Source organism: Populus trichocarpa, chromosome 19 (genome assembly GCF_000002775.5).
Source record: "Populus trichocarpa isolate Nisqually-1 chromosome 19, P.trichocarpa_v4.1, whole genome shotgun sequence".
NCBI lineage: Eukaryota > Viridiplantae > Streptophyta > Magnoliopsida > Malpighiales > Salicaceae > Populus > Populus trichocarpa.
The window spans coordinates 9128784-9155235 of record NC_037303.2 but is presented as its reverse complement, the minus strand read 5'-3'; the positions used below and the strand labels follow the sequence as shown (position 1 = coordinate 9155235).

Sequence of the window (26452 nt, the reverse complement as noted above, 5' to 3'; positions counted from 1 at the left end):
TCACTAATGCATACAACTCTTTATCATATATTGAGTAGTTTAGATTTTCTATATTAAGCTTTTCACTTAAATAAGTTATAGGCCTTTTTATCCTGCATTAAAACAGCTCTCATACCTATACCTGAAGCATTGCATTCAATCTCAAAAGTTTTTGTTGATGATTCTAGTTCCTTTTTGAATTGGAGTCAACCACTGAAATTTGATGAGGATGATGAAGATGATGTTAAAGAAGATGATTTAGATGCAAAATTTATGGTTTGTGATGTCCATGAGATGAGAACCAAACTAGTTTTAGTTTCAGAAGTGATTTTTAATGAAACACATTATAAAGGACGTTCCTCACATGTACTTGAGGAGAATTTTAGAATTGATAGGGTCAAAGTTGATGTTTTTGTACTTCAGATCAAAGTTATGAAATAAATTTCTAAATATTCTCTTAACGATAAAATTGGTTTTGATGGTTTTGTTGTTAGGGAGACTAAGCGTGATAAATATGATGTTTCTAATAATTAAATTATGAATGAGGGTTTAATTAGTTGTATAAGGCTTTTTGGAACATGAATAATGTGTTCGATGCTTGGAAGGTATTCATAAACTTCATTGGATGAAAGGTATTCGTAAAAATGCTCAAAAGGTATTGTGATTTTTTATTACTACACCTAAGGAGCAAATGGTGACTCTTGACTTAGTGGGATTTATGATGAATGGAGAGGATATTAAGGTAAAAAAAACTAGGAATTTTTAGAGACTTATTTTTTTATGTAAGACTTTTATTGCGTTTCTTTATTTTTAAATCCCCTGGTTTTATTAGGACTTTAATTTATTTTCTTTTATTTTCTAGTTTATTTAGGTTACTTTTTAGATTTATTTAAGGAGTTATAAACCTCATAAAGAGGCAAACTACTTGAAATGAAATATTCAATAATTAAATTATGAATGAGGATTTCTGTGTGATCTTTTTTACGAAAAACAATTATGTTATTATATTTGTTGTCTTTCTTGTGTTGTTTCTATTTGCTTTAGTTGGTATCAAAGTCCAACGATTTCTAGTAGCTAATTTTTGTGTGTTGTTAAATAATTTTGGATAAAAGAAGTGGTCGTAGAATATGATGTGATTGTATAGCAAGGGATGAGGAGGTTTCTCCTTGAGAAAAAGATGTTTAGGAACTAGTGATAGAAGACATGCAAAGACAAATTACAGAATTGAAAAAAAGATGATTAGGAATTGGTCATAGAAGACATGCACAAATAGATTGCAAAATCAACACGTTAGTTGGCAGGAATAAGGAGCCAAAAGGAACATGAAAAGTGATCATAAATCTATAGCTAATTTTGATAACCTATTTTAAAAGCATGAGTAAAGAAAGCAACTTCTTAATCAAGATGAATATAATATTGAAACTGAAAGTTTTGATGATTCTAGTTTCTTTTTGAATTAAAGTCAACCATTGCGATTCGATGAGGATGATGAAGATAATGTTAAAAAAGATGATTTAGATGTAAAATGTATGGTTTATGATGTTCATGAGATGAGAACAAAACAAGTTGTAGTTTCAGAAGTGATTTTTAATGAAACACATTATAAGGGATGTTCATCACATGTGCTTAAGGAGAATTTTAGAATTGGTGGGGTCAAAGTTGATGTTCTTGTACTTCACATAAAAGTTGTGAAATAAATTTTCAAATATTCTCCTAACGCTAAAATTGATTTTGTTGTTAGGGAGACTGAGCGTGATAAATATGATATTTCTAATAGAAAGTTGAGCGCATGAAGAGTTGTAAACTCTTGATTGAGACAAAAATAATTTAAACTCGAGAACGAGTTCTTTTCAATCTAGGAATATTGATGTGGGAGGATTTTTAGGAATATTTATTTGTTTTATTAGTTGTTTTTATATTTTTTCGTATTTAGTTTACAAAATTTAAATAATATGCTTAATAATTTTATTTTTCCTAGTTTGGTCAGACTTAATTTCTTTTATTTTATTTTCAAGTTTTCAAGTTTTCTAGTTTTTTAGGGGTTTTATTGTTTTTTCTTTATTTTCGAGATTCCTAGTTTAGTTATGTTATTTTTTATTTTATTTAAGAAGTTGTAAACCTTTTAGATAACAAACTACTTGAAAATAAATATTTAGTAATAAAATTATGAATTAAAGTTTCTATGTGATCTCTTTTTTTTTTTTTTGAAAATTTTGTGTTTTTATATTTGTTGTTTTTCTTGTATTTTTTTTTTATCTACGTCAATTACCAACTTAAAAGGCATCTTATAATGTTTCAATATGAAATCAAGGTTCATAATTGGATCTTTAATCCTCTTGATTTCAAATCTTATTATATCATTTATATTAAAGTTACTACATCCATAAACAAGAAGTTGAATTACTAATAAAAAATGGATGGTATAAATCTTTGAAAGTATCAATAAAAATAAAAATGAATTCTTTATCAGTCAATAAATAAAAATTTTAAGTAGTCATTTCACACCACCTCATAATATTTTTCTTTTTTTAATAATCTCAACGCCTCTTTTTCTTTATATTCTTAAGTTTAAAATTGTTAAGTGCTACTTCCAAGTTAGATTTGTATTGCTTCATAAAAAGCGTTGACTAGATATTTTTATCGCTTATATATATATATATATATATAGAGGAAGTTTCACAAGTTTAAGGGATAAAATTGAAGTTCGCACACCTTCTTCGTCTTGTATTTTTAAAGGATTGGTAGATAGTATTGAAAAATAAACATATTTCTTTAAATCTCTTGATAAATTACCCTGAACATTATTGATTATTTTTTTATTTTTCAATTAAGTTTTTGAATATTATACTTTACAACCCCACTAATTAAACCAAAAGATAACCATAACAACCCCACTAATTCTCTCTCCATTCTCTTGTACAAATCAGTGTTTTTAAACCCGATCCGGTGATCGACTCGGCCCAAGACCCAGGTCACGGGTTGTGACCGGATCATCGGGTTATCACCAAGTCACCGGGTCAATCTCAATTTTTTTTTATAAATCAAAATGACATCATCTTGATAAAAAATAAAAAATAAGCAACGGGTTGCAACCAGATTTATGATCAAGTCATGCCGGGTCAACCGGGTTTTAACTAACTTTATTTTTTTACAAACCCGGTCTAGTTCCAGGCCTGGATCGACCTGCCAAGTCGGGCTGAGTTTTAAAACTATGTTACAAATCCTCCCATCAAAACACAAAACAAAAACAATAAAAAAAAATTCCCTCTCTCTCCCAATCTAAAAAATAAACAAATAGTTATCAAGTAAACCAAGAAAACCCAATAAATCAGACTTCAGCAATGAATCCTCGTCAACAACAAAAAAAAAACCCAATAGATTCAGAACACCCACAGGCCACAACTCCCAACAATCAAGAACAATTTTGGATTTCTTTTCTCTGTGTTCTCTCTTTACTTCATCAATGCTTGGTTTCATTTTATTTTTTACTTTTTTTTAACTAGAATTAAAAGTAAAAATGAGGTGTTACTTTACTAAAAAATTGATGATTTTCGACACTTTAGTTGACGGGTTAAAAAGTCTCCCATGGCTGGGATCTTTCCCATAAAATGGGCGCACACCCGTTTCGTCATGGGTTACAAAGAACAGATTCTTGAATTTTGATTAAAATCCCGTTTATGTTCTTGCTTGGTTCTTTCCACACCTCTCACCGTCGAGCAATTAAGGTAGCACTTTTTTCTATCCTCTCTCTCTTTCTTCTTACTTGATTAAGATTAGATTTGGAATTTCTTTTATAAATTGCTGGTCCTGTTCAATTTTCTTTTCACCGAGCATTGAGAAAAAAGCCTAGGAAATTCAAGTAGTCGGAAAAGGAAGCTATGGCGTTGTCGCATCCGCCGTAGACACTCACACGGGAGAGAGAGTTGCTATCAAGAAGATGAACAATATCTTTGAACATATCAAGAAGATGAACAATTTAAGAGTTTTAGAAGTGTAAATGAAAGATAATTTAATATCTATAAACTTCTAAACAAATGGAAGGACATTTCTCTCGTTTTGGGGACCAGAGATCAAATGGGTCCTGAATATTTATTTCAAGTCAAAAGAAATGGTTAAGATCAGGACACTAGCAGCAGCCTGATAGGCTCACAAAGCCACTTATCATTTTCTTATGGTTAGGTCCTTCAAACAATTCTCAGCCAAATAGGGCTAAGTGGCTGGAAATCAAAAATAACATAGCTGTTGCTTTCTCCCCTCCCCCCCACGACTAGGAACCAAAAAATATATATTAAGTTCTAACCTCGAAAGGAGGAGGCTTCATCATCACAAGATTATTATCATCAGCATGGACAAACTCCAACAGATCACACAATTTAAAGGAGAGAAAAAAAAAAGAAAAGGAAATTGACAAATACAAGGAGAGTTGGATTTTACACAAAATTCCAATTCTACCCACGACTAGAGAGAGGACAATTTCCCAGACATGCTAATATAGCCAGGGCCACCTCTCCGGTCCAATTTCAACATTTTATGGCCCTAAAATCTTTTCCCCTTCTGTAGAAATGTAAACAAAAACAGAAACAAGGAAGAAAAATGAAGAGAAATTAATTAAGAAATCCAAGATTAAGAATACCTCCTTCCTTCCATCATTTTCGAGTCTTTGCCTCTCCTGCAGCCTTCTTCTCTTCCTTTCCTGGCACAAACCTCGGTAGATTCAACAGAGTATTGACACGAGACACTCCTTCAAGAGCAGACCACTCTATTCCATATTCTAATTGCATTTCATCTTGCTTTGTGGAATCTTCCTCTGCATTTCCTCCTAAGAGGGCCTCTTTCTCAGTCCGCACAGTACCTGCACGGTCAAGACCGGTTGGACTTGAGAGATCATCCTCTTTCTGCCTGCCACTGTCAACTTGGTCCACTGATGTAAGCTGTTCATTTGACTTGGTATTAGAAGCGGTAGATATATCATTGGAGTTGAGGAAGAGGCAAACTACGGCACAGTCATCAATTTTGGAGGTTGGGTACTTGTATCTCCAGGCTCGAACTGCCAACTCAACCAGTGTTTTCGCAGCAGAGGAACGTGATGGGACTGATCCAACAATGTCCACCACCTCTTTATTTGAGAGCACATCCCAAATCTATAATAAATTAAAACAGAAAAAGATCCATGTAAATGAGACACACAATGTTAAATTCATTGAATATACAGAAAAATAGAGGATGGTCTAAGAATAACTTACCCCATCTGTAGCCAACACTATAAATTCATCCTTCTCAGTCAAGCACCGGTAAGAAATATCAGGCACAGAGATGAGACCAAAATCCTTAAGGCAAAAATCTCCAAAAGCCCGTGCCATGGCCAGGCCAGGAGAGTCATTATTCGGTAGCCAGACTCTAGATACCTCAGGTTCATCCTGAAGAGCAAAAACCCGTCCTCTACACTTCCTGATTCTTTCTGCTTCCACTGTCGGCAACCAAAAAAAAATATAAGCTAAAAAGTTGATAGTAAGAAGTACAAAATTAGATTACAGCACAGTTTTCAATTTTAGATGCAGTCACAGTAATTGTGTCACAGATCACAGGTATTACATGATGATAACGGAAAGCATCACCCAGTAATTAGTAGCATTAAGCATATTCGAGTTGAAATGTCAGTTACAAGACTGTATTTAGATGATGAAAACCATGGATTACAGCCCCTCTAGCTATCTCTGTCACCTTCATTTAAGGATTGGGCAATAAAACCAGTAGCCCATATAGCAAGTAAATGCATGTTCAAAAGCAATGGTCAAAGGAAATGGAAGTTAGCTGGTAGCGAACATGTTAAAGCAACCGTATTTGGCAAACTTTTATCCAGTTCTGATGGAGGAAGATTTGAAGTTGCAATTTTGTCTAAGGAAAGATGAGATCAGATATTAGGCTACATGTTGTCCACACAATTGACATCATTTAAGCCATAAGACATCTGACCAATCAAGTATGGTTGGACTGATGCAGTGCCAGTATCCATTCAAGATCATTTAGTTCTTCCTTGTCATGTCCATTATACATCCTTCACTTGCAATTAATACCATATCTATACTTGAGCTCTTCCATAGTTGGCACCACTTTTCTCTTACATCATAAGTATTCTCAGCACGGGATATCATAGGTCATCAATCATTATGCCATCTCAACTTTTCTCTTGACCATGATTAATTAAATAGAACAAAATTTGATTCAGCATCAATCAAGTTTGGAAAACATAAATTGCCCTTGTTATGCTTCAGAAATAGACCACAGATCAAACACAAATCAATTACATGTGCAATCTAGATAATCAAGGAATATCAGTAACATTTGAACTATTTATAGGAAGATGCAAGTCTATAATCCATGTCAAGGCATAAGAGCATGGGATTTGTACTCTAGTGCATGTCTTGATTTTCCTGCTCTATGCAACTGCAGTTCCTGATGTCAATTGAAATAGAAAAAAGAAAATTATATCCATATATAGGATGAATTTGCCATTTATCTCCTTCAACAATATGAACTGTATGTGATGGACAAACTATTCCTGCCTTACAAAGCTCACAGCACACCAGCAGTGTACTCGATTAAAAAAAAATACAATTGAAAAGAATTCATTATGGAGAGAGAATGAAGGTGGGGAGTTACCTGGAAGATTTGGTTTGAGATCCACAGTCAACTGAACAGCAACAAGAGAATCATCTTTGTCCCTTGTACCCAATACAGCTCTAGAGTCCCCAACATTTCCAAGGACAAGATATTGACCCTACGTAAACATCAAATAATTATGATCAAGAAGAAGGCCACAAAATTTTATGATCCTAAGTATGCTATATATGTTGACATTAAGGTCTTCATGAGTAAAAACCTGCTTGACTAAAGTAACTGCTGTTGTCCCACTGCAGAAGCAATCAATATTAGTATGCACCCTCAGTTCCCGGTCCATGATTTTGAAAGCCTTCAGAAATGACTCTTTCAGTGTCTGGAAAATCTCTGGGTGCTTCTCGGCATCTTCAAGATCAACAGAGGCCCTAGATTCGTCATCAGCAGATATAAAGGAAGTATCTTCCGAGTTCATGCTCCCTGTGGTATTAAGGCTGATCTCTCTGAGAACATCTTCACTGGCTACATTCACTTCCCAATGAGCAGTCAGTTTCAGGGGGAGAGAATCCCTCACTCTTTTAGCAACCATATGACCATAAGGTCCATGGCCATCAAAAACACCACAGAAAACTGCATCTCTCCTAGAGCCAAAATTCTGGAAACATTAAAACCATCAAAGAGTGAGATTTATTTTATTTATAATTATTATTTTCTTTACTTTTTCTCTTTGATTTCATGTTAAAGCACAAAGAATAAATAACATTATGCTTCTAATACAGAGAAGAGGCCAGCAATATTGCACAGCAGAGATATAGCAGGAGCTCTTAATCTGTAATACCGAATCCAGATGACATGTAAGAAGAAACAAACAAACAGAGTTTGCATAATAGCAAGGCTTCAAAAGATATTGATGTCTTCTACGATTATCCAAATTAAAATGAACAAAAGAAAGTAAAAATATTTAACTCTACAAAAAATAAGTCCATTACCACTCAAGAATGAAGATGGATTTATTCAATCGCATCATATGATTTCAATTACCAGATAAAGATGAGATTTTCCATTATAGTCACATAGACATGACCTGACAGATTGACATGCTCCCACAGATGATGCAAGTGTTTTACTACAATCAATTCTAGACCAACAGAAGCAGGATATGTCTCGTTTACAAGATAGAGACATCGCATGAAACTAAAGAAGAGTCACAACAAGGAAATGATTAATTGATTAAGAAATTAATCACCTTTCAGGAATGAACCCTTGCCCAGTAAGGATCATAGGATGATGGTAGGATAGATTAAAACAAATAGAGAGAGTTTCTGGTAGAAGGAAACAAACAGGACCATCTGGCTTTAGACACGCATGGCAGGAAATTAATAAATAAAAGAGAAGCAAGACACAGGAAAATAGCTTATTTTTGTAGAGAACAAGACATAGCAAATGCAACTAGATAGGGAGGTGTCAGTTTCCTTTGTCATTGATGCTAAATTTCGTTAAAAAAACTCAATGATTCGTTACTACGCTGAAGAAGAAAAAGATACTAGAAGTGATTACTGCTTTAAAAAATAACAGAATGTGATGTAGGTCCAGAAATATATTTCTGCAAGAAAATACACAGAAATGAAGAACAAATCAAAAGAACGAATTATATATCAATATATTAGTATTGCATTGGCTGGACTAGCCACTTCATCAGGATAGGAATATTGCATTCGAGAAGAGAACAAATTCTAATTACTTTTCAGAGGTAGGAAAGGTAACTAAAATATATTTCAAATTATTATTATTATGAGCATTAGAATGAGAATAATCCTTCGAAAATGAAAGCGAGGAAAGAACTAACCTCCCAAACAATCATGGCATCCTGATTGGTTCCTTTCTTGCCTTGCTGGGTAAACAATGAAGCGATATCACTAGACCCATTCAAGAACAGCCTTCCAGGAATCCTATGCAGTGGCTCTTCCCTCCTATAGTCAAACGAAGAATTCCGAGACCCTGGACGCTTTTTGGAGTTCTTCCTCTTCCTAACCCCGAAGCCAGGAGAGGAAGGCGTACCAGGGCGAGGGCTCCTGCTTTCTGCAGACAAGCAGGACCCCATCCTGAGGGCCCTGATAATATTTAATATGCACTCCAGACCAGCCAGAGAATCAGACCCACTATTTTCAGAAGACGGATCCGTAAGAACTGATGGGGTGAAGATCTTGAAGAGAACCTTTTCGGAATTCACAGACCCAATGGTGAGATTAATCGACCAGATTCACCTAATAACCCTTTTGAATTCTATAGCCCAAATATCAAGATTTGCCTTACACCACACAAAAAAAGAAAGAAAGAAAGAAGCACACAAACGGAACGGAAAGCTTTCTACTATCTTTTTTCAATGACCCTTTTGGGTGTTGATGAAGAAGCGCTGGATTGATAAAAGGGATAAGAATCTGGGCTCCGTCCTTTCTATTTTATATTCAGAAAAATACTTGGAAAAGCTACAAAAAGGACATATATTTCATAAAGAGCAGATCTATGTAAGAAGGAGATCTATAATAAGAAAAAAAAAAGAATTATATTTGTTCGTACTGAACGCAAAATCAATAAAAAGTAAAGCTTCAAATCTTCGCTGAAGCACCGAAAGAGCAATATTTGACCAGATCAAGTTGTGTTTTCTGTTGAAGCCAGGCCCAGAAAAAATAAGCTATTTGGGCTGCCAGAAATTTGAAAGAGATTAGAGAAGCAGGGTTCATTGATGGGAACAAAAGGGACTGAATTCAATTCACAGAAGAGGCCAAAACAATCCAAGAGATTGCAGGTTTAGAGGGAGTGAATTTCTTTAGATAGGGAGTGATTACAGATCCATAAATTACCAGAAATAATAGCAACTACTTCTCATCAAAGACGAAGAACAGATGCACAGATTCCGCTCTTAATAAGGGTAGCGAGAGAGAGGAGAAATTAAATTAAATCTCTACAGGGACATTATTTATAAAAATTGGATCATTAATTAATAAATCTATATTTTATGGTATTAGGCCATGTGTTCTCTTATGTATAATCATGTGTGCATGTATCACCCATGAGTAGTTGTTGTAGTAGTAGTAATAATAATAATAATAATAATAATAAAAACCTTGAGAAATATAGCTTAACAGGTTAGGTTATATATTTGTTTTGTAGATACCACCAGTTCGAGTCTCATAAATTTCAGGATTACTGGAGGTTTACATGGTCGTTAACTTCAGAACTCGTAAGATTAGTCGAAGTACACACAAACTAGCTCCGATATTCATATTAATTCAAAATAATAATAATAATGATGATAATATAGCTACAAATAGAAAATTGAGAAAATAATAATAATAATAATTATTATTATTTATTATTATTATTATTATTATATGGTAGAATTAATAGAGGACAGCAGGGGGCCAATTATTCATTTGTGATATGGTAGGATTTTTTTTTTTTTAGAAACCTTAGATTTGGGATTTGGAGGTACGTGGCTGAGATTCCCCTCTACCATTTGTATGGCTTCTGTTTTTCTGTATTTTTTTTTCTCTAGATCATGGCTTATTTTTCCTTTTTTTTATTATTTTTCCTATTTTTTTTCCTAGGTTACTATTTTTCCCATTTCAACTATACAATAAAGTTTGGTCCCTCCATGTATGTATATATATCAAGGTTTTGGTACCTTCATTTATTTTTATTTTTTTCTTTTTCGAGAGAGTAACCTAGGGCAATGACCCACACAATGTGACATGAGCTGAAGCCCAATTATAGATATTTCGAGAAGTTTTCACAGCACAAATGCATGCCATAGTTTTCACATGGGAGATGCCAAAAGACCCACACAATTTCACGTGGTATTATTTTATGAAATTAGAGGTTTGATAATTTCAATAAATTGACCTTTCCAGAAAAAAAAAACGTATAATTCGTATTCAACATCAATGATGTAAGAATCGGGGCCTCCATTCTACTTGCATGATAGGTATTTATATATAAAAAAACAATGGTTAGACGGTCAAAGATAAAGATTTTTTTTTTTAAAAAAAAGAGTTTGATTATATTTATTCTTTAAAAATCTCAAATGTTCATTTTTCATTTCATATAATGCATTTAAAGTAATGAATTTCAGCCCTTTTAAAAACCTCCTTAGCCATTTTATTGTGTTAATTCAAATAAGAAATATATGTTGTGTTAATTTTATTTTAATGAATGAAATAAATACTTATTAGTTCTTTTAGTTTTTTTTTTTTGTTGGAAATTTCTGAACTTGAGAAATTTAATTTTAAAAATCTTTATAGTAATGTGGTGAGTCATGGATGAGACTTATTTTATATCTATGTAATTTTCAAAGTGTTTAGTTAATTAATATATATCATAGTTTTGCTTTATATCTTTTTTTTTTTTTATTCTTGGATTGTCAAGTGAAAGTTTTTTATTATTTTAGGGGCAAGTAATCTTTAAAGATTAACAAAGCCATGACCATACTCACCTTTTAAAAAGAAAGGATCTTTATTGACCTATATTTTTTCAGCAAACTTTAAACAACCTACTTATAGTTCTTTTTTAATATGATTCTTGAAAGTCATATGAAATTATTTGTAGAATGCTTCTAACAATCGTATCATTTATAGTATATTTTGCCCTTTATTAGATATATCCCTTACTTATAGGTTGAACAAAAATCTCTTAAACATTACCAATATCAAGGGAATACTTTTGATCATGAAACTCTTTGCTAGGTTTGGTCTTCAAATACTTGTAGGTTAATGTTTTTAATAGTCTTGGACTTTTTTAATATTTCTTGTTTTTTTTTATCATTTATCGAGGAATCTTAGATTTGGAATTGTCCAAGCCCATGACGACCCAACTCTTGAAGTAAAGGAAGTGGATTTTGACTTGGCTAAGATTCTCATCTACCATTTGTATGGCTTCTATTTTTCTTTTTCTTTTTTTCTCCTAGTTTACTTTAATGTTTTTTTTTTAGATTATGGCTCATTCCTCCCTTTTCAACTATACACTAAAATCTAATCCCTCCAGTAATCTAGCTTTTCATTTAGATCAACTATTAAAGTTTTTCTATGAATAGAATATATATATTTCATGTTTTTTTCTCTAAATAGTAACCTTTCATTAACCAAGGGTAATAACCCTCACAATTTAATATGAGGCTCAAGCCCAATTATAGAAACATTAAGAAGTTTTCACAAAACAAATGCATGTCGTGATTCAAGCGGTATTATTATTAATTAGAAGTTTATTGATTGTGATAATTTCAAGATAACACTCTAATCTAATTAATTAACCTCAAAGGAAAAATGTATCTTGAATATCCTGAAATATAATTTGCATTCAACATAGGGATAACAATTTTATCTGAATCCAATAGATACTGACTCGATGGATAACAATGGTTTTTTCCCATTTAGGTTCAAGTTAGGTTCGCGTAATACCCGAAGTCAAAAAGTCGAGTTCAGGTAGGGTACAAATATTATCCTACTCGACCTGAAAATCTACCCGAACCCTACCCAAACAATAAAAAAACTTTAAAGTTTCAAAAAATTACATTTTATACCAAGCTATGTATATGTTGAACATTTAGGGTTTCCCCATTTACTTTAGCCATCACCACTCACCTAGTAACCCATGTTATGCTCTCTTTCTCCCATTCTCTTCTTCAATCTCCACTTCTCCATCCAGCAGCGGATATCAGTAACAACACCAATAGGTTGGAGCTTCAATTAATAGACATCGTCAATTGAGTTAGTGTGGCCACTCTAGAGATTTTTCTTTCCAAATAGTTGATTCTTTAAGACATATGCAATTAAAGCTGATAAGTATGGCAAACGAATAGATCTTAATTTTCCTATGGTGGAACTTGTTGTTTCACCAACAAACTTCGCTCACAATAATTGCAAGAAACTTTTTAACTTCAAAATCTATAATTGAAGTTTTATTTTTTAAGGATTGCTTTCATTTTCCAATTAATAAGGATGGTTGCGCAACTTTCCAGTATTTATGTAATGTTTTTCTGTTGTTTATCAATGCTTGCTTCTTTCTTTTTTGCTTTCATTTGAAGAATTAGTCAAGTAATTGCAATTAAATAGATTGCAAAGTATTTGGGAGCACATTATTTTATTGCAAGTATTGATGCTAATACTAATAAATTTTGTATTTTATAATTTTGATACTAATTCTTAATCTATACTAGTTATAACAATTCTTGTGTTTAGACCAAAACTTTTAGGGTATTTGGTTTGGTCTTAGAAAGGTATTTTTCTAGGTTATTATGTTAGTGTTTTTATAAGTCAGGTCAAGTCGAGTATGAATGCCTGATGGATACCTAATGGGATAAATAAGTTATTTTTCTTTTTAATCATTCTTAGAGGCATATCCATGATCATAAGTAAATGAGATAATTATATATAAAAAAAACTTATGTAGTTTAGTTATTTTTTTTTATTTTTCCTTAATTCTTTCATAAATTACACTTCATATCTTACATTAACTTAATTTTAAAAATAAACTAAAAAATTAAATTTACCCTCTATATAATACAACATAAATACAAAAATGACATGTCAATTTCTTTTTTCCTTTCCCTTCATTCTTACCTTTTCTCTCTTCCCTTCTCTATCTTCATCTCTTTCACTGTAAAACGACTTGCAAAGATGTAAAAGATTGAAAAAAGAAAAAGTATCTGGCTCATGACCCTAAAAAGAGGAAACACATTATCATGAAGCCAACCTAATTAGAGAATTTGTAATATTTACCAGTTCTTTCATCATAAAGCTTCTTGTTTTCAAGTCAAAACCCATTTAAATACCCATAAACATATATAGATGCCTCAAAAGCATGAGCATTAGTATATCACATGTGAAACCACTGAGCCAAATACCTAGTTGGTGATATTTAATATATGCAATATGTTGATGCTCTTACAACCTTAAGTTTGAAGGTTTATGACATAGTCTTCCCTTAAAAGGTCAATTAGCCATGACACTTCAAGGTGTCACTACCAGAAAATTGAAAAATGTCAATGTTTTGGCGTTTAGGAAAAACTTCAATTGGTATTTTAATTGTTGATGAGATCATTGATGGAAATTCATCTTTGGAAAGTATTTGAAATAGACAATGGAATATTCATGTCAAAAACCATATCTCGCCACCCATTTTTCTCATGAACTTCGTCAACAACTAATTTTCTAATAGAATTTTTCATCACTGATTCTATAAAAAAAAATACTAAGAAGATTCTGATGGAGTTGCTAATGAAATTGCCTCTCTATCAGCGATTCCATCGGTGTTTTCATTTTTTTTTGTTATAAATCACCAAGCCAACAATTATCACAACAACAACAACAACAACAAAAATAACACCAAGAATCTTCAAGCTAACAATTGTTCAAATTAAACTCACAACCACAATAATAAAACACACTTATGCAATGATTGAATCAATGAACACATCTAAAAAATATACAACAAAATTATCTAACAAATATAAATATAATGAACCAATAAATACCTTGCACATTTTCAATTTTATTACATGATGAAAGATCACATCTATATTTTTAAATAATGTAAATATCTTAAATCCCGAATTAGAATTATAGTTGACAAACCTTTGTATTGACTCTAACTCTGAGTAATGAATTCTTATATAATGTTAATATAAACAAAAGCTTTTGAAGATCGAACACCCCGGGAAAATCAACAAAATATATATTCAATTCAAACTTATTCAACCTAAATTAATATATTTTAATTATTATTAATTCCACAAAAAATAATTTTCTTCAAATTTTCAACTTAATAATAAAATCGATACCCATTAAATTACCTATCATTTCTTCAATTATAACATACCTAAATTACAAAATCAAACTCAATTTTATCAAGTGCAAATAAAATCTATTTCCTCCAAATCTCAAACATACCCCAAAATACATATCATACATTAATTCAACAACATCATCTAGAGAAAAGCTTTAAAATACTTAAATGTATAAGCAAACTACAAATACTACAAACAATTATCAATAAATCAACTTAAAACATAAATGGGTTACAAAAAAATGGATGGGTTTGTTTACTCGGTGGAGTAAAGCTTGACAATAAATGGATTCAAATGAGAGAAATTAACACTACTAACAAATATAAGTTGATATCGACAGGTTGGGTGATCGAATTTGTGAAGGGGGTGACTGGATTTGCTAATTAATTGGGAGAGAGGGGTTGTTGTTTTAAAAGAAATAAGAAAAAATAGCTGGGAGAAGAGCAGCTGTTATGTTTTATTTCATTTAAAATCACCAATGAAATTTTCATTGGCAATTCTATTAAGCTTTGTCTGCATCCATGACATGTTAAATTGTCAACAAATTTTTTATTGATTTTTTTTTCTATTTTGTCACCTTTTTGTTGCTTCTTTTTTCAATTTTTTGGTTATGTATGACGATTTTGATTGGTTCAAGGACTTTTTTTCTAGCAAAAAGAGAGGGAAAATAGTAAAAATTTTAGTTTCAAGTCTAATGCCTCTCTTTTAGTTAATTCATAATACTTTTTTTCTCTCTAGAGGATCAACGATTTTATAGTGTAAATTGGAAAAGATTTGCTGGTTTTTTTAGTAGTTCTAATGGTTCTTTATTGCACTTGTGATTGGGAACTCACATTGAATAATGGAGTCTAAATGGCAATTTGTTTGTAGGTTTTTTGTCACAACTAGTTGTCTTTGACTATCAAACAAAACAACTTAACTGACCAAATTCCAAATTTCGTTCATAGCAACAAAGAAACAAAGATAACAAAAATCCCTCTGACATCTCTCTTTTGAAAAGCTTAAATTTTGAATTTTAAAAAATGAGCCAAAAATCATTGATCTACGATTTATTTCTCAAGAAATTATGATTCATGCTGAGTAAACTGAGTTAAAATAAGAATTTCATGTGCAAAGCTTTTCAATCTCTCCAAAAACTTAGTTTATGCTACTAACAATAAATTTACTTACAACTGTGATGATTACACTTTCAATTACCTAATTGATAATAGCTTTAGTAAATGTTATTAATGATTTTTTTGTTCTAATCCACTCCAATAATAATAATAATTATTATTATTAATTTTTTTTAAAAAAATATTATTACTATTGAAAAAAAATAGTAATAAGATAACACCTAGGTTTGGCACAACCATAATCTATGAACTAGGGTTTGGCATGGGATGTCATACCCATGTAACTTAGGTCTGCCACTAACAAACCCATGTAACTTAGTCAGGTAGAGGCGTCAGACCCAAGTAACTTGGGCCTGACATTTCGGTTAGTCTCAAGGCTCGTGGGTTTGGCATGACCGCCACACCCAATTCGCTTGGGTCTGTCATGACTGTCAGACCCAAGGGATTTAAAACATTCTTTATACTTTTAATATTGTTTTTACATTTAAAAAAAAATTATATTGACCCGCTGCGGAGCACGGGCCAATATACTAATAAACACTCTAAAACTGATGAGTATTTCATTGTAGACTATGAGGTAATTTAGTGTGGACTTGCACAATATAATTGCTATATTTCCCTTTTGCATACAAAGTTTTTGTCTCACTTGCGGGGCTAGAATCATATTTTCCATAGAACCTTGCAAATTAATTAGGGACAATTTAGTAGTTTATATTTTTTTTGTACAAATGAATCACATAGATGCCCTTAAAAGGCATAAAAATAATGAAAATAAAGGCTAAGAAGGTTTTTGCATAATTTGTTTTTGACAAATAATACAATTACTTTATTGACCTTAAAGTCAAGAAAATTAAAGGGTGGGTCAAAAGGTATATTAGTATTTGTTTTATGGTTTTTTTTGTTATACTTTATTTGGATTAGGGGAAAATTAATATTTTCATAAATAATAAAAATAATAATAATAAAGAAAAGGTTGTTGGCGCAAGTGGACACCGCTCACGCTCTTCAAGCAACACATGCAGCGTCGTGTGGCGACCAAAATCTCCCAACTACCGTGTCGTTTGAAGCGTCCAGTAGAGGTGAAGCTTATAGGGCAGTGAGTGTTGCTCAAATCATAGCAGTCTGGCAATAGTTGACTTTTTTTCTCCTCCTATTTTCTCTTTCAACTCCTTGAAATTCATGTCAGGTCAACAAAAAATTATGGTTGTTCTCTCATTTATTTCGTCTTTCAATTATCATCCCTTTTCTTTTAATTAATCTTTCTTATTTTTTTATTCATTTTAGATTTTTTTTTAATTTCATTATTTTCTATTTGATTTTGATTTTTTATATCAAATATTTTACTCATTCTCTTAACTGTTGTTGTTTTATTTTATCATTTTCTTGGTTTGTTTTTTTTCTTTTAATTTTATCCCTTAATATTTTATTTTATTTCATTTTTTTCCAGATTAAGTCCTTATTTTTTTAATTGCACTTTTTTATCTCTTTCTTAATTTTTTTTCTTTCAATTAGTCCCTCAACGTTTTATTTCATTTGTATTTTTAATCAATTTCGGTCTTTATTTTTTTAATTCTTTTCTTAATCTGTTTTTTCTTTCAATTTTTTTCTCTCAACATTTTAATTTATTTGTTTTTTATTCAATTTGTACCTCATTCTTTTAATTGCTTTTTTTATTATTTTTTTTGTGATTAAGTCCTTCATTATCTTTTTTCATTAGTTTTTATACCAGACTAGATCCTCATTTTTTTATTTGTTTTTTCTTTTAATTTTTTGATGGTTAAGAATTTTGTTCAAGATTTTTTTTTATCTTTTATAGTGTCATCTCAATCTTATGATCAAAGTTGTTGATTTTGAAAATTAGCCTGATTTAACTTTGGTCTTTTTTTAAGAAATTTTTTTATTATTTGACATTAGGTTTTTGGATCTTGAGCTTTCTATTTTTTCCCCTTTCCTTCCTCTGGGGTTATCCCGGGTCGTGATTTAATCAAGTCAACACGGGTTGCTATGGATTTTTTTTTATCAATGTTTTTTATATTTTTTTTAATTTTATCATTTAACGTTGGGCTATTGGGTCTTGAGATTTTTTTTTTAATTTCTTGATAAATTGCCATAACTCCTTTATCAATTTCATCTCCTGAGTGTATTAATTTTTTTCATTATGTTTTGGTCATATTAAAAATACATCATGAGTTTTCTTTATGTGCTTTCTTCTTCGATCAATAGTTAATAAAAAAAAATTCACATGTGATGGCACACAGGCTTGTCCCTATACAGGCAGATTCATACATGCATACACCTCATTATCTAGAAGTTTCCTTCAATTTTTCCCTTAGCAATCATTCAGAGTGGCGTCTCATGACTAAATAAAGTGGTCGGTTCCATCTTCTCGTAGCCATCTTTGATTTCCGTTCCTCTTTCTTTCTTTCGTTCCTTCCTTCTTTACACGCCTAATTATAACACACCAATGAAAACAACTCTTTCTCTTTGTTTCTTGTTTTATATATATAAAAGGCTCATCAATTATTTAAGACTAACATAAATAGTCAGTCTTTTGATTAATTGGAAAACTGAATTTAATTAAAATATGATTAAAAAATACGTATTAATGTAAAACAATCTTGCTTTAACACTTTCGGATCTCTAGCCAATTAGCTTGACCATCAAATTATGGGATTTTATAATCAATGAGAAGGATGTCATGTGCTTAATTACTATTCATGTACGGCTTTTTAACTTTTTCCTTCATTATCATTTTATCATATAAAAATAAATATTTACATGTCTTTTAATAAAAACAATAATGGTTAGCTTCGTATTTTTAAAGAAATTAGAAAAGAAAGTTAAAATTGACCATCAATCAAGAAATTAAGATTTACATTTTCAATCCACGATCAATTCCTATTAAAAAAAAGTTTTTAGCAAATTGATGATTATTATAGTATAATTATAATTATAACACAAAAAATTAATAGGAGGATGCATACAATTAGAAGTACAAATTGTACTAGGATTCAAATTGAAAAACTTTTATCCGATAATTTTTATAAGACTAAAATTTATCTTTTTTGTGCTGTGTAATTTTTTTTTGAAAAAGGTCTACCCTACTAAAACAGATCCTCCATTGCCAAAGGAATTCTGTTTTTATTCATTAGTCATCTTGTATCTTAGCAGCTGAAAAAAAGGGTCAACTGTATATATAAGTTTTCTACAATTTATCACCTTCTCTTTCTCTTGTTTTCTACAATCATCATTTTCTTTATTGCTTTTCTTTATTGTTTTTACCTAATTTATAGTTTCTTGGCATTACCCTTTTAATTTATTAACATGTTAAATCAAGTTAAAAATTTCACGCTTTGCTTGATTTGCGAGGCTATTACTTGCCTTTGCTTAGCATTAAATTTCTAATTGTAGTTTCTCCTTATCAGAAGAAAAAGACAAATAACATGTAGCATATTGATTGAAAAATCAATGATTGATAAATAAATTGTCATGTCTAGTGGGACTAATTTTTCAAATAATAACGTATTAGTAATCATGCTAAAAAAACAAAATAAAAAGAAAACTAGTTTAGAAGATTACAAGAGGAGTATTTTTTGCTACAAATATTTTGTAACTATATTACCTTATTTGTCAAGACAAACACTCTGTTTTGTCTTCTATCATAGTAGCTTGCCAGAACACTTGAAGATCTTCTAACTATTGTCATTCTAATTAGAACATCTAGTTGCTAACAGTTAACACAAGAACTCCCCCTATGAGTCTGCAAGCTCTTCAGCTCTTAAACGAACAATTCTCATTGAGAACCACACTCTACTCATGTGTCAAGAGTATATACTGTGAAACTCTATATAACTCCTTAACTGGTTGGGCAATCTTGCTCCGCTACAAGTGCTGCTCCACCTAATGTTGCTCTCGCTTCTTTAATGCTTCATATTATCCATATATATATATATATATATATATATATATATATAAAAGGATAAGAACATTTGATAAACATTATCTTCAAGCTTCCTAGTCTATTATATTTTTAACAGATTTGTTATTCATGTTTCAAAAAAATAGTTCTCTGACAATTATCTTTGGATAACTTGTATCTTTTTTTTTTTTGATAAAACCTATATGAACTTTCTAAATAATATATCTAAACAAACTAGATAATTACAAAAATAATCATGTTATATCTTATAAGATAAACATGAGTAATTCTTTATCTAATTTAGATAAACTAACAATCTAAACAAGTTCATCTTCAACAATGCAAATAGTCCTTCACTAATCAAAGCCAAACATTTTGACATTTACTATGTCCCTTTTTGTCTGATTTATGACAAAACATTATAAGGATGAATTAGTATGCAAGTAGTTTAGATAGTTTGATCATAAACAAATACTTCATTAAAATATTTCTACAAGCACAATTGAAACAATGTTATATAGCATGAGAGCAATTAATAATATTTATGCAATAATATCTTATCAGTTCCTAACATGTTTCATGCAAACAATTCATAACCTATTAAGAAAAACTTCACATGTGACATCCTAATAGTTCATAATATATTAAAAAACTATTATGCATGAGATATTATTATGCAACTATATGCATCAAGTTCAAAGTGCATCAAGTATTCAACATAGAGGTTCTTATGCTAAAAACATATTCTAGTTATTACAGACCAGAATATTCAACATTTATTATTGGTAAAAAAAATCAATAAAATTCCAGAACAGTTAAAAAAAAATTGACGGGGTTGTTGGCTTGGCTAGCTGCTTGCATGCTTCCTCTCCTTTTTATGCATCATTGTCTCCCCTTTGGTTTGACACCAATCCTATTCCTCATCTTCACGAACAATAGACCAATGCATTTGTTTGACGTCCAAGCCGAGTCAAACAAGTTTGTCATTAACCTTCACAATATCTTGTTGCATATTTGTTAGCAACTTATCAACTATATCAATCCCATGTTTCCATTTATCAGTAAAACTATCAAACTTGTTTGATAGTACTTTCAATTATTCTATTATAAGATGGAGTAGGGGGCTGGTTTGAGGAGTCTTAGGCTGAGAAGAGGTAAGCTCTTCATGATATGACTATTTTTTACTAACCACAACTTTAGATTTGACAACAGTTACAATTGAGATCTTTCCATACATTTTAATTGTTGGCTCCCTATCATACAAGAGTATTTTAGCCATGATTTTTATCATAGTTATCAACTCATTAAAAGTTAGACTCACTTCATTCTTAATTTTAGCCTTTTGTATTACATCAATAAAGTGAGTGGTTAGGTTAATAGGAACATTAGTAGTAATAACATACATGGACTGAGCTTTCTCAATTGTTAGCTCAGTATGTATTCCAATAAGCTAGAGGTTTGTTACCATAATTTTTGCTAATAGTCGGTAAGGAGGTAGTCATAGGCAATCTATGTGCTTTGGTAGACTAATTTGGTCTTGTAAGGCTAACAAACAAATCACTCATCCAAGTATTGAAAAAGGATCTTATTCATTATAGTGAAAGCCAAGATTTGTGGTTTCAGGTAGCTCATATAACTTTATAATGATAGTAGGAGACAACTTAAGGTTTTAAACTCTAATAGTGGAAGTAATGGAGTGGTCATCAAGATTGAAACACTCATAATTGGCATAAAACTCCCTAACTACTTTAACATGTAAAGTAAGTGCTCATTTTCTTAAAGATTTCTTCTATGAACATAAATATGGAGTCAGAAAGATCACATACCGAAACTTCTCTTTCACTCAGTATGTTATTCATAGAGAAGTTGTTTCTATAAGCCATCTATGTACTAGGGGAAATGAAGTGGTTAATTATTCTATGTTATGCTACTGATTTAGAGGAACCAGGTACTATTTTGCCCTTTTTTTTTCCTTTAAATTTTAGAAGGCTGGATTAGATTCTCTTCAAGTGATGAGGTCTCATGTTCTTCTTTATTAGAAGAACTTAAAATAGAGGTTCCATGTTTTTTCTTGGCTTTTAGTTTGTAACAACCTTGCAACAAGAAAATGCATTATTCATGAAGCAATAAACTGAAAGAAATGTGTACTGTAAAAGTGGTGTATAAATGATTGTAAGGACATATTCTTTTTAATAATCTTCTCAAGAAATTTTAGATCAAGATAGAATATCCTTGTTATTTTCATAAAAAGGTTAAATACAATATGGAAAGGATGAGCATATGCTTTGTCTTAAAAATTTCTTTTATATTTATCAGAAGATGTCAAGTAAAGATGAAGAGATTTACTTGAAAAGTCACGAGATGAGTGCATTAAAATAAGAAGAGAGAGAGAGAGAGAGATGATTGTGTGTTTTGATGACACATCAATAAATTATCTTTTGAAAAAACATTTTTCTCTCATTCTTGTTTACATAAAGGATCGTGATATGTTCTTATAGTCTCTTTTAAGATGACACATCAGTGTTATGAAAAAGATTGACTCCTTAGACAACCATATCTCCTTTTGTTTCATAAATTAGTTAGACCACATCATTTTCTCAAAAAAAAATATTCTTACAAGTGTGTCTAATTGTACACTTAGACAAAGATATGGACCTACATAAAGTAACCAAGTTTTCTAGCCTAAAAATACTCATAATAACAATTTAAAAGGAGATATGTACCTTATTGGTCAATCTTCATTTATGAACACGTATCTTTTTTATGACCAAATCAAGATGTGAATGTGTGAGTGAGAAAAACAATAGTTTTACTTTAAAATTTTCATTCTTTATCTTTTTTTCTCTTTGATGTGAGATATGCTAACAAGGTGTGAGCATACCTTAAAAGTCAAACTTTATGTTAGGGCCTAGATACATATGATTTTCACTCATTATATAAGATTTGTTGAACTCTATCATTTTCATTATATAATTGCTCATCTATTTCTACAATGAGAAATTGACTTTTTCTTCAAGGAATTAGAGAGTAGAATGGATCCATATTGAAGTGTTTGTCTATTTCCACAATGATGTGAACACTTGACTTTTTCTAAAGGATTTGTTAGAAAGGTCATCTTAATGGCATGTGTGCTAGGTTGAACTAACTTTAGTCAATTCAAAGCACACATTACTTTCCCTTAACTATTAGTATATCTATATTTAAATCAATTTTTTATTTTCTAACAGTTCATAGAACAACTTGAATCCCTCACAATGCTTAAGATAACACCTTTATTTGGTCTTCCAAAATAATATTGTTTCAAAAGTGAAGACCATACCAAATAAGATTTGCCTTGATCCGAGCAAAATTAAATTTATGAGATTTAAATGTTTAAATTAAGTATACTTACAAGGTTTTTTTTCATGCTTCAATGTTAACAACCTGTCACCAATTGAAAAACATATAAAAACCCAAACAAAATTATGTACACATATTTTTTTTTATTTACAAATTTTGTCTCTTTTAAGATTTTGAGAATTTTACATACACTAATGGCTTTCCTAAAAAATTAAAATCATAAACTATTTAGAGGTTTTGTGAATAAGTCAGGCAATTAATGTTCGGTGTTCACATGTTCTAATGACACAATTTTTTATTCAACCATGTCTATAATAAAGTGATGTTATATATCTATATGCTTGGTTCTTGAATGGTGCACAAGATTTTTAGAGATACCGATTTCACTAGAATTATCATAATAAATAGTCATATTATCTTGAGAGAAACCATAATCCTCTAGCATCCTCTTCATTCAAAAAAGTTATATGCAACAATTACCTGCTGCAATATACTCAGCTTTTGCAGTAGACAATGAAATTGAATTCTATTTCTTACACATCCATATTGCCACATTACCACTAATATAAAAACACCCTCATGTAGTGCTTTTTCTATCATCGGCATTACCTGTCTAATCAACATCTGAATAGCCAACTAGATTTAAGTTTGAATCTTTTGAATAACATACACCATAGTTTATTGTAGCATCAAGGTATTTTAAGATTTTTTTAATTACTGTAAGATGTGATTCTTTAGGATCATATTGAAATCTAGCATAAATACCCACACTAAAAGCAATGTCAGGTTTACTAGCAGTAATATAAAGTAGACTCCATATCATGCTTCTATAAAGTGTAGAATCAACACACTTACTTGTAAAACTTGAGTTGATTTTGACAAATATACTCATAGGTGTACAATCATGACAATTTCCTTCCATGTCAAACTTTTTATCCATATCTCTATCATATTTAGATTGAGAAATAAAAATTACATTTTTATTTTTACTTAATTTGTATGTTAAGGAAGAAGTTTAACTCATCAATCATACTCATTTCAAATTCTAATTTCATTTTGTCATAACCTAATTTTTTACAACAAAAAAATGAATAAAAATGAAATGAGCAAAAATGGGAAGCTTTGAGGGGTTAATCATGTTGGTTTATGACTTTGAAAGTTAATTTGGAAAAAACTTTGAAAGAATTAACTAATATGGGGTTTCAATTAAACTTTGATTGGGTTTAATTAATAATATCGGGAGTCTGATTGAAGAACGAATAAGTTTGAGGACTTAATTAGGCTTAGAATTAGTTTAATTGATGAAATCAGGGGCATAATTGAATAAATATTAGTTTCGGAGTTAATCAAGGGCAAAGTTACAAGTAATTAAGGTCCAGGGACCATTTTGTAAAAGGCGCCGAAATTCTGTCCAGGGGCTCGATTAAAAAATGTCGAAACTTGAAGGACCAAATGGAGAGATCACCACTTCCAGTCAGAAACGACGCCGTTTGTCATTTCCATTCTTCGTCTTCTTCCCTCTAGAAATAGAGGAAGCTCCCTGTGACCAAGCAACGGTGCAGAACACCACCATACACAATACAGTGCACACGATCTCCACCACCAGCTGCTCAGTTTGTGTCTGTGTCCCTCGCTGCAAGAATTTGCCATTGACGCGTGAAGAAAATAACTTCCAACAGTCCGACAATGGCAGGATTGTTGGTGTCCCCATCCAACCAAAACACGGAGTCTCAAGCCCTATCCTCATGAAGATCAATGCCCCGGGAAGATAACGATCAATCTAAGATATCCAAGTTTCAGTGAAACACCAGCGCATCTTATATAAATACAGAGCTGAAGGGGAGAAGCAAAGGAGGGAGACCGATTAAGAAAACAAACACAAGCAGAGAGAGGGGAGATCGAACAAAAAAGGAAGAGCAGTCGAAAGAAGGAGGAAGAAGAGAGAATTCTCCAGGAGTGCTCGACTGTTACTGTCGCCCTCGTCTTTGTCATCCCCAGGTAAGGCCTTCCTTTTTCCCTTCGTTTCTATTTATTTCATTACAAGAAGAAGAACACAGGGCGAAGGTAATTTAATTACCTTCACCCTGTGCAGCGCACGCGTGGTTTGAACCACGCGTGCCTGCTGCCCACCGGGTCACTAGCTTGGGCTAGTGACCAGGCTGGGCCGGAGGAGTCCAACCCAGCCCATGCGGGCTGGACTAGACTCATCCCTAAAAAGGGAGTAGGCCGGGTCTGGGCTTTAGGCCCAGCCGGCCCAAAGTGTGTTTTCTAAGGGTGTGTTTGGGAAAACACACCCTTATGCCTTGGCCATAATTTTTATGCCCATGTTAGTTTGATATTTGGCCAAATGAACCCCTTTTCGATATCAGAAAATTCCAAAAATATTTGGGGATCTTTGTTGATTTATTTGTGGGCCCCTCGCACTTTGACTTATTTTTTTTTCTTTGCATTTTGTATATTTGTTTTTAGTTATGTGCTCAATCTGTGGCCTATTATTGTTAAATGCAAATCTCGTGCAATGTTTTTTTTTACTTCCATCTAAAAAGGGTAAATAATAATAAAGGATAAACAAAAAAAATGACATAGAAAATTTCTTCTTCAAATTCATTTTTCGCGAAAATATTCACTGACGCCAGAGTCAGGAGTATCGTATTTTTTTATTTGTGCGATATTTACCAACGGCAGAGTTGGAAATATTCGTAGGAATTGTTCACTGACGCCAGAGACTGGAACATGAAAGGAAGAATAAAAAAGAAAAAAAAATGAGAACAAATTTTTAGCAATTTTAGACGAAACCAACAATGCAGCCTACCTTAGGTAGGACGCTTAAGGGGTGATAGCATCTTCCCTTTTGCATAACTAGTCCCGTACCATAGAATCTCTGTTGACCAGTCAGGGTTCCTAGTGACCATAATAATAGGTGGTGACTCCTTGAACAAGACTTTTTCCCCTAAAAAGAACAAGATGCCAGATACCTGTTCCTTTTTCAATCGAGAGATTATTTTTAATTGGTCGCCGCGATGTTCGGGTGTGACAGAATGGTGACTCCACTAGGGACCTTAGGACTAAGCTTTGCTATTTGTCTTTTTTATTGCTAAACTATATTTGTCGTACTGTTTTTTTTTCTTTCTCCTTGTGGTAGCTATGTTGAGTTTATCAAGTTTTATTTATTTATTTATTTATTTATTTTTGCTCTTTTTACTGTTTTATCATGCATTGTTTTTCATGTTTATCATGCATAAATATTGGACAGGAATCTAAGGGCTTCACGCATCACTCATCTCATTTTTAAAAATACGTGTGGTATCAACTTTAAGATAAGTGGAGGAGTAACGACACCCCAATGGTTTTAGCCTGGGTAAGGCTCGCGAAACTATCCAACTCTCGCATGATTGTTTGCTCGACAGTGGTCGATATGCCGAACTGATATTACTCAGGGCCTCTATCTTCACGCTGCTTGTAAACCTCATATCAACCTTTCAAGAACGATCACTGAGCATACGAAAGACCTTGGAGGACTAGATAGCAAAACTACCCTGATGCATTTAAAGATTATAACTTATCCTTTAGGTAAATCCCTGCATAATTTCACCGAGATAAACTTAACATGTAAGCATCCTTATTACAAGGCTTTTGGGTGACATA

At 31.8% G+C, this 26452-nt stretch overlaps 1 protein-coding gene across 1 annotated transcript; it reads right to left on the bottom strand.

The window, feature by feature from the left end:
* Positions 1-4263: 4263 nt before the first annotated feature.
* Positions 4264-9596, bottom strand: LOC7459225 (probable protein phosphatase 2C 33). Its single transcript, XM_002325437.4, has 5 exons — positions 8441-9596; positions 6860-7249; positions 6640-6757; positions 5223-5446; positions 4264-5120 (listed from the first exon to the last, which is right to left on the bottom strand). The coding sequence occupies exons 1-5, from the start codon at positions 8693-8695 to the stop codon at positions 4626-4628; spliced, it is 1482 nt and encodes a 493-aa protein (XP_002325473.1). The 5' UTR covers positions 8696-9596; the 3' UTR covers positions 4264-4625.
* Positions 9597-26452: the final 16856 nt, after the last annotated feature.